Below are 12,558 nucleotides of genomic sequence, written 5' to 3'. Positions count from 1 at the left end.
CCGTGTGGAAAAGGGCTGCATGCCGTATGTGACTTTGTGAAGATTTTTGCGTGCATGCTTCAGTAAAAGCTGGATGACGATGAAAGTTTCTATGCAACATCCGTCATTGCTCTCCCAAAAGGAAGTATTCCCTTCAGACAGCAAAGAAAAATGACATTCATGATTATTCTCATGGGCTTTATGCTCTTTGGGATCCTTTGAAATTCAAACCAAAACTGGGTTAATCCCATATGTTTTTGGAGAGTATCTTGATTGCTAAGCCAACCACAGTTGTATCCCCATGTTGGCCACAAGGGGAAATCAGCTGTGGGTCATACATCTTAAAAACACAACTCTGTTTGCAGCCAAAACATCTTTCCTCCGCTCTCTCTGTAAATAGCCTCAAAAACTCAATCTCCACGAGGATGATTTGTTTTTGCTGTTTTATCATAGCACCCCGAGCAGCAGCTTTATTACTTACTAACTGGTGGGTAATGTGAATTCAAACGGGGGCTGCAGTCCACTTTACTCAGCAGGGATATGACACAGACAAAAATATAAACAAACTAAATAAGCATCAATTACTTCAGTCAAGCAGAAAGCGCCGCTGGACCCAAAATCCACCTCATTACTTGTTCTGCATGTCTCCTGCTGCATGATGGGTTCACTTATATGTATATATTCATCTTTTGAGTGATTAAAGCAGAGAACCATATATGCATATTTTATTTGTGTTCAAAGTGCACATGAACAGCATCATCTGTGTTCCCTTTAGTCTATTGTAGGAACAGAATACATTATTGTTCATTCACAGGTACCATGCTCTATCGACAGTTCTATCTTGGAGCCGCTCCCTTGAGATGAACAAGAGGATAAACAGTGTAGTGAAGGTCAAACAGGCAGCTTGAAGGACGTGGTAATCTATAGGCAATGTATTCAGAGAACAAGAAAGTGAATGTCACAGAGGGACTTTATCAACTCCCTCAATCTGATTACCCTGAAATAATATTTGCATACAAACTATACAAGTTTAGTGTTGACCTTGGGAAACAGTTGGTAAAAAATCTCAACAAATATCATGCACACACATATTTAGGGCTGATCATTGATCTTTAATGTTCATCAATAAAACTGATGTTTATTTTCTCCATCAATCATTTAGCCTATAATATAAGAAAGTTGTGAAAAATGTCCCTGAAGTCCACGTTTATGTATTATACCCAGGGGGCAAAGTCATTTTACAGACATGGAATGTTGTAAAAGGTTGTCCACCAGAAATGATATCTAGGACCTTCAAGGATCACAACCTGGGTGGACAACCCGGTCAACTAGCTACTGGAAAGCTACAGTGAGGGTCCAAACAATGCAACCCCTATATGAAAAAAAGTCAAAGATTCTGGCTGGATCAGATGCCATCATTCTCTTTCTGATTGAATATCTCTGTGACAGTTCATGGTAAAGACAAACTGAGCCAAACTATACCATATATATATCACTGTAGCTTTCCAGTAGCTAGTTGACCGGGTTGTCCACCCAGGTTGTGATCCTTGAAGGTCCTAGATATCATTTCTGGTGGACAACCTTTTACAACATTCCATGTCTGATTTCTGAAAAAAATTGGGTTTTGCCCCCTGGGTATTACAAAAAATAATGTGTACAACTAACCAGAGCTACCACAATTACAGATTTGTTTTGTTTCTGATTAGATGCATATTAATTAATTAATTGAATGCCATAAAATAGTGAAAATATCCCAAAATCTAAGGTGATATCTTTGAATGTCTTGTACTGTTGGTCCAAAGCCCAAAGACAGTCATTTGAATGGATATCAAATGTAGAAAATCAGGACATTGCTATACTTGAGAGGCTGAAAACTTAATAAGTTGATATAATATTTGTTTCACTGTTGATCAACTTATCAAATAGGTGACAAATCGTTTCAGGTAAGTAAATATATTTACTATAGCTTTGAGTAGCCAGAAAATCGTTTTTTTTTTCTCCCACTTTAAGAAATACTCAAAGACTATTTTGTTATCCAAATATATGCAGATGCAGGTGACCGCAGGAGACTACAGGATAAATGGCGGTGCTTTTTGAACCCTTCTACTAAAATGTTTCACTCAGTTTAGGCAAGGCAAGGCAAGTTTATTTATATAGCACCTTTCAGCACACGGCAATTCAAAGTGCTTTACAAAATAAAATAAAAGACATTTAAGAAAGAAATACAGCAGAAACAAAAAATCATGTTGTTGCAAAGATAACCTCTGTCTAAGCTGCGCCACACAGGCCTTGTCTCCTTAGATTTCCACTCAAATATAAGAGCGGGGAAACATGATGGGCCCTCGGAGACGTGACACTCCAGTTATTATGAAGCGAAGGCCTTTAATAACAGCGCATCAGAGTTTCAGAGCTCTGATTATGTTTTGACAATGAAGATTTTATGTTCAACATCTGCAAGGCGGCGGCCAAACCAGCCCTCCATGCCTCCAAACAAACCCCTGGGATGTGTCTGTGAATGCATTCAAAGGGTGAATTTCTGCCAGCAGTGACTCTCTGGAGTAGCCGCTTTTAGCAAAGAGAAATAAGATGAAGGCCGTACGATTACTAATGACGAGAGATGCCACACACAGAAGAAGTGAGTTCAACTGTTGCAATTATATTCGATTGAAATCTTGCTCCAACCCACAATCAATGCTGCAAGTACCTACTGCATTGATCATTCATATTGATCAGATGATGGCCGTGTTTAAAGAGCCAAGGTGAAACCACTGATTGGACATGGGTTAGGTGTCGTTATCAGTGTAGAGTAGTTTGGACTTTCTTTCAATGCTTTTTCATTTCGGTTATGTTTACAAGTGCATGATAAAAACCTGAGAGTCAAATAGAAAAAGAAAAGTGATGTCATGTTTTCTACCTTTAGAATGCTTATATTCAATTATAAGAGGACATATTGATTCAACTATCACAGATAGAAATTCAACTACACGTTAAAAGCTTCACTAAAGTATAGTTTATAGTAGGGCTATTGATCGTTTTGCGTTATATGATGAGTCAACATGTCAAACCACATTTATGTATTTACAGCAAGGTTTCACATTTACAAAGCACTAAAGGAACAGTTTGACCTCTTGGGAAATGCAGGTTTTTGATTTCTTCTACACCAGGAGTCTTCTAGCTGTAGATTTATATTTAAAGGACAGATATAAGAGTTGTATTGATCGTCTAATCCAACTGTAAGCAAAGCAAAGAGGCTGCAGCGGTACGGGCTGAGGAGGCAGGTTGTCTGCTGATCACAGGGTTAGCAGTTTTTTCATAAACTCCTTATTTTCACATGTCAATATTTTCTTGAATAAGACTCTAAACCTTGAATTGTTGAACTTGAATAAGGATTTCAGCCGAAGTTGTAAAGATGTTGGTATTTATGTACAAAGAAACATATACATTTGAACAGAAAGTACATAGAGTGCCACAGTGACGCGTCCTAAAACCCGGAAGTAAGTTAGCATTTTACCACTTCCGGTTCCTTCCACAAAAAGCAATGCAATTTCTCCATAGGATTTTGGAAAATAGCTCGAAATAAGGTCTGTGGTTGACACAAATTGAAGAGACAGATCACGTTTTGTTCAACCGGATAATATCCACATGTCTACCCTACTATTTTCCAAAATCCTGTGGAGAAATTGCATTGGTTTTTGTCGAAGGAACCGGAAGGAGTTTACTTCCGGGGTTTAGGACGCGTCACTGTGGCACTCTATTTGTGAGTGATTTAAGCTTTCTAAATAAAATGTCAGCTGTTTTATCAGCTACCAGTTTAAAAATCACTGATACCATAATCAAAGAATTGCTGATCGGTCATCAAGATAATCGGTTAATTCCTAAAACATCACAAGGAGTTAGTGGGTAACACAGGGGTCATATATGGGATAACATTTGAGAAAGAAAGGAATAAGAGGAAAGGAAATAAAAGAAGAGTGTTGCTAAAGCATTCTGATTTAGTGAAGATCTTAGTGTCTTTGGTATTTTTTTCACTTCTGCCTTTTACATTCTCTTACACAAGAAATCTGAGGATTAAAGATGCTATAACATCTTTTCGGTCAAAGTGGAACAAAGGAGCTCTACACACACTTTAGTGGAGCTTTCTGTACACATCCAATTACTGATTCCCTATGAAAACACCACCGACCTAAATACAGCAATGGATGCCACACCTCCATTGTGCCCTCGGAAATAGATTCTTCTTAACAAAGAGAATTGCGAATGAGGGCGCTTTGAAACGTGATACAGATATTCAGACTTAATAGAGTTGTTCCTGGAAGTACAAATAGCATGTAAGTTCTCCTAGAAAATCAACTCGAAGGTGATACCTGTGAGGATGCTCTGACATTTATTTAATTAGCTGGAAGACCGAGACGCTCAAAGAAATGCAACGATTTCAACATCATATAACGGACTGCCTACCCGTTTACAGGTTGTTACAGTTCATCTAGCCAAAGTGTAAAACTCAGCACTGAAATAAAGCCTTGGTTTCCTTTCATAATAAAAACTATTTCGTCCAGCACATCAAAGAGAGCACTTTACAATTCCTCCTGCTAAACGGCTCCTGACAAATCCTTTTAATAAACAGAAAAAGTCCTGCTGCTGACGTTCGATATAATAATTGTTCCTAGACTAATAAAAGACCTGGAAAGTAGGCAGCGTGAGTACAGCTGTAGTTCTGTGAAGTGCTACCTACTTTGCTGCATATGAATTGATGTTAGACGCAACTCAAAAGAAAACACTCTTTCCACTGATACCTTAAGCCATGCATTGAAACACACATAGGCTACTTTTTTTACATAAAAAGCTAATGTAGTTTTCATCACTGCGTTTCATCTTGAGCGGCATAATGAACAGAAAGGCTCATATTCCGTTAGTTGCAGCAATACAATGGACTTACAGCGTACTCAAAAAGACACCATACAGTAATTTCCAGGCCCTTGCAATGCTCAAAGACAAACTCTGAAAGCCTTCTTCAAACAGGTTTTTACATTTTAAGTGGATTTATGTAGAGATGAAGATAGAAGGGCAACATTATGAAATGATTATTCTGCTCCCTCCACCAACTTTCTTTAGCTGTAGGCTTCTTTATAGGTTTCTATAGCCATACTACATACTAATTTCGTATAGTATGTACTGTCAACATACAATAAACAATATATGTGAAGTTGGTTGACAATCAATCCGTCAACTTTTGAAGGTCACTGCGAATAATCTTCACTGCGAGCAGCTCCTACATTTCCATCCTGCTTTGCATTGTGAAAGAGTATTGCACATAAACATAACACTCAAAACTAAGTAGTATTTACTGTACTTAAGAATAGCTTAGAATCAGTTGCGATATGCATCATCGCCAACATCAATACCAATCAATTGAACTGAGACATTTCAAAGCTAAAAACGTCAGTCTCATGTTGGCAAAAAGTCAGAGGATTACCGAAGCCAGTAGAATTCATCTGCTGATTATTTGTACAACATGTAATGGCAATCCATCCCATAGTGGATCAGATATTTGAATCTGGACCAAATGTTCATTATGAGAGCCGAACGTCGCTAATGTTACTAAAAAATAAAGCGTTGTTTTGATGGATGAGTACATTCTTCTGTTTGAATCTTTAATCAACCAGTAATTGTATTTCTACTTAGATAGTACAGTACATTTTCATCAAAGTCAATATATCCTAACTTTACTGATCAGTGAGTACTGTTCCACTCTGGCTGCTCTACAAGTAAGGATTCTTACGGAGCGTCCACACAGCAGCGTTCAAAAAATCTTGGAGGTGGGCGTATCTGAAGCTTGGGGATTTTTTGCGAGCAAGGCACGAACAACCAATCACATAAATCTCCCGCCCCCGACATACAAAGCAAAAAAGCCCGAAGTAAACTGGATATAAACTCCCCAAACAGGCGAAAACCTACCACTGTCTCTGCCACCTCCCTCCATGCCTGGCTCCTCCGGTTTGTATCCCGGTAGGTAAATAGGGACTGGTCATAAAGCACCGGGTGATTCCCTACCGCTAATTTCTCCTCCATTTTTTGGAATATGTATGTCACTCCCAGCTTACACGCGGTTTGATTGGCTAGCGCTTGAACGGTCAGATTTGCATAAACGGGATTTGATTGGCTGACGCTTCCACCTCAGCTTCAAAAGTTGAACATTGCTCAACTTTGAATCCTGAAAATCCTGAAAATCTCCGCTCTGCTGCCCACAATGCAGTTCGGCGAAAAGTGAGGCAAAGTGACGTCACCCCATTCAAAGTGAATGGGCAGAAGCGTTAGAAGATTTTTTTAACACTGCTGTGTGGACGCTCCGTTAGAGTTCTGGATTGTTCTAAGCAAAATCAAATAGATAATGAAAAAAGAGGGGGTTTAAAATGTAGTTTTGCAGAACAGTTCAATATTATGAGCTCTTTATTGACAGTGGTAAGAGCAGGCTGAAAGGCAGAGCGAATATGACTGAGAAGCACACAGAGAAACAAAGACTTGGAAAGCCTTTTTGCAGGAGTTTAACATTTGAGTGTTGCCTCATTTGAACAACCCCTCCCTTTATCATCTTAGTTTCCCCTGTGATGACACACACTGGACTAATTGCTGAAGAAGTTGAGAAGGTGTTAATCCTGGATGTGGGATGCCCCCCAATCTTTTCCAAACAGAACAGCCCATTATTGGCCTGATGGAGTAAGCTACGAGGTCAGCGGCTCACAGTGAAATAATGGTAAGAGGAGACTTCCCAGGGAGGGTTAGTGAGATGTGTGTATCCCATTCCCATCCTGTGGGAGCAACAGTGGGAAAGCAAAATCCCATTTTGTCGTGCACAGATTTGGGCATTATGTCTCTAAGCTTTGGGGACTTTGGGGATTAACAGAAATGTATCACACAGGCTGGGCCACCTAGCAGCTATTGGTGGAAGAGACGGGGTTCCAACACATATGGATTTGTATCCATGCTAAGGGCATTGGAGGGCAATGTTGGTCTGTTGATTGGTTGTTTGGTTTATCTGTTTTGGTCCAAGTAGCACTTTAGCCTGCTAACATGCTAAACAGAGGTAGTGAATATGATACTAATTATACCTGCTAATTATCAGCATCTTATCAAAGTCAATGTGATCATGTCAACATGCTTACATTAGCATTTAGCTCAAAGTACCAGTGTTCATAAGCACAGCTTTGGTCTAGGTATTTATGTCCTTATATTTGTTCAAAATAAGTTATAACAAATCATAAAATATGTATTAAATGTGTACAATATTTGTAAAAACACACAGAAAAACTTGTTGTATTTGTCAGTTTTTCACACACATGTACTCACACACACACATGGACTCACACACTTACACGTACACACAAACACATAAAGATCAAAAGGTCGCAAATTGCTGTGAGCGAATCAGAACCAACCTCCGCCTTAGAGGTCTTTCGTGACAAAAGATGTTGACTTCATATAATGCCCTCTCAAAGCTGGCTCTATTCCCTCCATCAAAAGCTCCTACAAGATGAAGGCTGACGGTTTGAGAGCATGGCTTGACTCCAATAAGCGATGTCTCACAGTAAATAAACTGACAGAGGGGTGTGATGACCTTTCTGTTGTGAAATTATTGATGTAGTCCGCTGTGTAACTGCGTGAGTCTCAAACCAGAATCATGTTGCTGTTGCATCAGTTCACTTTCTCCTTCTGTCCTCATCCAAGCTAAACCTAATATTTCTTGAGAAGGGTGCTCTGTCAACGGAAAAAGAAACGAACAAGCAGCCGCTGCTCTAAAGAATTCATGTTTGCCAGCTCTTTTTTGTACACCTCTGGCTCTCATTCATTTTACAGAGAGTATTGACGACTGCATGTGTGCACCTCCCGTAAATCCAATTTCTCTGCTTTCAGGCATAAATCTCAACGCATGCTGTTCACAGATAATGTTCTGACAGCAGCGACTTCATGTTCCCTTCCTGCTTTGCATCTATTCATTATTCCTTTCTTATTCTCTCATCGCTCCACAAAAAAGCAATATTCCTTTCCATTTCATAGAAAATTGTCAGTAAATGGATGAGAGAGGTAGGTGTCTGCCTTCACGCCTTTCTCTTTGTCTCTTTTGATGCAGATGAAGCGGAAATGCATCTTTCTGCATCGCACCCATGGTGGATTCTCTCCGTCAGGACTCTGCAGGTGGTGGTCTGCAGCTCTGTTGTTGTCTAACACCAGATTTCTCACAGTTTCACAAACATAACCCACATTTTATTCCTTCCCCCTCTGTCTCATCTTCCCTTGTTCTCACTCATGACATCTGGAATAGCTGAAAGCAATATTCCATGTGTGCATGTTAGTTTCTCAGATTATCAAAAAGCTGTTTGCATCTGAATTGTACATGCCCCTGGTTTGTGTGTTATGTTGCCATCAAATGACATCGGCTTATCCACTATATCGGTGATCCCGTCATCCTCGGGCAAAGCAGCACGTGTGGAGCAGGAGGAAGCTAAATCATACTGATGGCTTTTAATGACCAATGATGCCTAACAGAGGGAGACGTTCCTAACTGTGTCGTTCCCTCATAGCCAGCAAATCAATGCCAGCCTGCCCTCAAAATGTCAAGCGACAGCCATCCCTAGGGTTTTAAAGACAGACCAGGATGAGGCTATTTCCTAAATGGCTTTAGCGGGGAAGGGTTGTTTTAACCTGGATGGGTGCCATACATCAGAGCTCTCCCACAGACTGGAGAATGGCTGTGAGTTACATCCCAGAAATATGTGCTGAAAAGTGGGCTATGCACCGGTGTGTGAACTTCTACGTGTTTCAGGGTGCTCAGGGCAGGTTTAACTCTCCTATCTGCAAGTTTGTTTAGACACACATTCTAATCTTTCTAATTAATTTTGTCGGAAGCTGCGGTTTGACCAGAAATCTAATCCAGGTCATTTGATTGTGCCTCTAATTATTTATTGAGTTTCCTCTTCCCAGAACAAAAAAAGGATTAGTCCCTCAGAAAACCGTTGATATGCAGAGAAGAGACAAAGAGAGAGTAATTCATCATAGATTTGTAAACACAGTCCTCTTCATTCTCTCCCTTATGGACTTTTATTTTAGCTTTTAGCTTTTTTTGAAAGCCAATGAGCAGCCAGCCAATTTAACAACTGATCACTCGACTTTAACTTTGTGGATTCTTTCACAGACTGTCTTTCCTTAAATGTAATTATAAGAGGCGTTTTTTTTTTAATGAGAAATGTGTTGCTATTCTGAAACTCACTCAGTGTGCCGCCTGTCAACCTTTTGATCATTTCACATTTCTTTCTGATGTTGGAAGGAAAGGTTGGTTTTGACCCAGACACCTTTTCTTTTGGCAATAGGGAACGGACAATATGACAGAGGGAAATGTTGTTAAGCACATTTTGTTAATAGCCTTGTTTTCCTTTGTTGTACTTAACAATTGACTCACTGCTTTTTGATTTCATGTTCCTACTTAAAGAGTACTTATGCCACAGTGTTTCCACCTATTGAATGTTTCTTGTAAAAATCCTCTAACCTAACACAGTTTTTGAAATGTATCCAGGTAGACGATTGCATCCGAGTGTTGGCACAGCTAGAAGTGTTCTGGCGATGGAGGAATTAGTGTCGGCTCTGGTCCATATACGACTGACAGATTTGGCCATGTTTTTGGGGGGTGTGGACTTTGGCTAATTTAGGCTGAGAAACTGTTAAAGTAAGCAGCAATCAAGCTAGTTCTGGGCAAGCGTCAACTCATGGCATTAGCCCAAGTTTGGCTGTTTCCAGCAGGCTCACACTCATTTGTGATGAGTGCATCACAAATCTTTGAGACCAGTAGTACTGAATATAGGCCACTGTTGATTTTGGCTAAACAAGTCACTTTACACTAAACATACATCCGGATGTGCCTATTACTCCCATGCATATTTTTTTCCCTTCTGATGAGAATGTAGCTTTCACCTAAACCTTCTATTTATTACATTAATTATTGTTTAAGCACAAAAACTAATTTGAAAAGGAAAAGATCATTGTTTAGGTTAATATGACCCACTGGTTGAGGTTTCGGGAACTATTGTCATGGCTAAAAGAAATCAATGGCACTGTCAGTAGGAAATGGAAAGCGAACAGCAGTCCTGTGTCAAAATCCAACATTTACCCATCCAATCAATCCGAACAAAGTTTTCTGAAAACTGCAGGGGAATCTGCCTCAAAGAAAACCTTTTTCCAGCTTCAGTCTGTCCCAAAAACTTCAGTATGAGAAAGACATGGTAGTGCAGTCTTCACTTAGGTGGAAGGAAGCCATGACAAACATTTCAGAGTTGAGCTGCAGTCAGTATCCTGCTGACATCAAAGACGTGGTATGTATGTACTGCTGCCCCATTTCAATACCCACACACAACCCCTTAAAACTATTTTTACTCCCTGCATTCATACATCAGCTCAGCCTCTGAGTGATAGCTCTAATGACCTTACATTGGGATGATGTGTGTGGTAAACATCTCCTGAACTACATCTCTCTATTTCTCTGCCAGCCTGGGTAATTTTCAGAGAAGCTTTATACTTTGGGGCTTTATATGATTCACGCTCAGGATTCATGTTCGTAAAAAAAAAAGTCATGAACAATGAGCAGTCTGTGTTCCACATGCTGCATTGTATTTAACTTTTGCTAGATGGAGTAAAAACGTAATTATTAAGACAAGACTCAAACTTCTATTTGTATCATACAGTGGACTTTTTTGTATCTTCTTTTCTTAGCACCATAAGTAGCCTCTCTAATTTTGAAATACAATATTGTTTCAGAAGAAAACAGACCTATTGTATGTTGTTTTTGTTTTTTTTATCTCCTAAAATGTGGGAATAAGTTTATCAAAATCACATTTATTGTAGTTTTTTTTTTCAACCTTTTTTTAAGCCCCATGCCCCCGGTACCGGGGGACTATGTTCAATCTGAATTTACTTTAAAATAAAAAAATTCTATATTGATTCTGACTTTTCTACATCCAACTCACAGGTTTATCATTGATTAGAAAAAAAAGATTATTAATTTACCCTTTTTAGAAGTGAAGATATAGTCAATTGTTCTGGGAATGTCATTTTCGAGCCTGAGGCCTGAAAAACAGGCTTGGGGCTTAACTGGAGCATGCTTGATCCTCAGAAACAAAGTGGCAGCCCAACAACATTTTAACCATGGAGAATATAGCTTTGGTTCACAAGGGGGGGATTCTGTCAGGATGTATGTTTCGGTTTGTATCCTTCTTGTTTTGTCTTGGTACTACATGCACAGCCACACACACAACAAACTAAGACACAAAAATAAAAAATGATATCCTGCCTCGTGCTCTGCTCCAAAAATACAATACCCGGTTATCACTGTCTCATTCATTCAGCAGATTAAGTTTGCTGCTGAACAATAATAACATCCTGTTTGGTTCATGTTTACAGCCTAAAGATAAAGCTGTATCCTCCTGGATGTAAGACTCGTCTGTCTATCCCAAAACTTCCCTGTATTGTTCCATTGGAGCAGAATGATGGATCTAAAAAAAGACACACTCTGCATTTCCCAAATGTAAAATGCACAGCCAGAGATTTACAAAGGGCTGAATGAGAAGATACATGTCAAAACTCGTATGTACGTAGCATTTGTATTTTAAGAATTCAATCAAATATTTTAAAAAAGCTCAGTCATTTACATACAAATGCATATAAACAACAACAAGGTAAACCCTACTGGTAACAAAAAGCTTCTTGCACTGACTGTATCCTCATGTAACATAAATGCACTCCAACCACACTCTAAAAATCAAGTTCAATGGACCAGACTGTGGCTTTACATCTGCAGCACTACATGGAAATATGCATAATGACTTAAGACAGAATTGTAGGTTGTCTACTCACCCTCCTGTGTGTTGTTAAGCTTGCTGTCAGTATATTCCGTCGCCGTGGACAGGCACCAGACGTGGAGAGCGAAGAGCACAAAGGCAAAGTTCTTCCGCCGCCTCCAGGTTCTCATGATGCCCGGGCTCAGTGAGGTGAAACCGGGGGAAAGCGCTCCGGTCACAACGCGTTATAAAAGCAGCACGACCAACACTTCAAACAGGTGACAGGTAGCGGCCAATGTAGTTCACTGTGGTGTGGCGGGTGCTAAACCTCCAGGAAGGTGTGGTAGTCTGTCACTCCAGGAAAGAAGCTGTCAAAAACTTTTCATTCCTACACCCACGTTTAAAGTGCAACAACCGGGGGGGGGAAACGTACAAATACATGTGTTATCCCAATGTTGCTCATGTGGTAGAGGTATGGCAAGGAGCGAGAGAGGAGGCAGAATGAGAGGCTGTTGGAGCGGAGTGGAACGGACTCGCCATCCCCTCCAGGACCGGAGCAGCCACTCTGCCATGTGCGCTTCAGGCTCCGCTGGGTCCTAGAGCCGGACCAACACAAACAACTGAATGTAAACTATTTAGCCTAAAAAAATCACCAACTTTGCGTTAGCTCATTGTTTTTTTTAAATAAAACAGACTAAGGTACACCAAGGAGCTTTATGTATGTACTTATCTAATTATGTAAAATATTAGATGTTGACGT

General features: G+C 39.9%; 1 protein-coding gene across 1 annotated transcript in view; it reads right to left on the bottom strand.

The window, feature by feature from the left end:
- adam12 (ADAM metallopeptidase domain 12) overlaps window positions 1–12,328 on the bottom strand; it is a 75,264-nt gene extending 62,936 nt beyond the window's left edge. The window contains exon 1 of the mRNA XM_034152711.1: window positions 11,875–12,328. Within this exon, the coding sequence (XP_034008602.1) occupies window positions 11,875–11,989 (115 nt within the window). The 5' untranslated portion in view covers window positions 11,990–12,328. The remainder of the gene's footprint in view (window positions 1–11,874) is intronic.
- Between the last annotated feature and the right edge of the window lie 230 nt (window positions 12,329–12,558).

Source organism: Trematomus bernacchii, unplaced genomic scaffold (genome assembly GCF_902827165.1).
Source record: "Trematomus bernacchii unplaced genomic scaffold, fTreBer1.1, whole genome shotgun sequence".
Classification (NCBI taxonomy): domain Eukaryota; kingdom Metazoa; phylum Chordata; class Actinopteri; order Perciformes; family Nototheniidae; genus Trematomus; species Trematomus bernacchii.
Note: the sequence above shows the minus strand (reverse complement) of the source record. Positions and strands in the feature narration are given on the sequence as shown.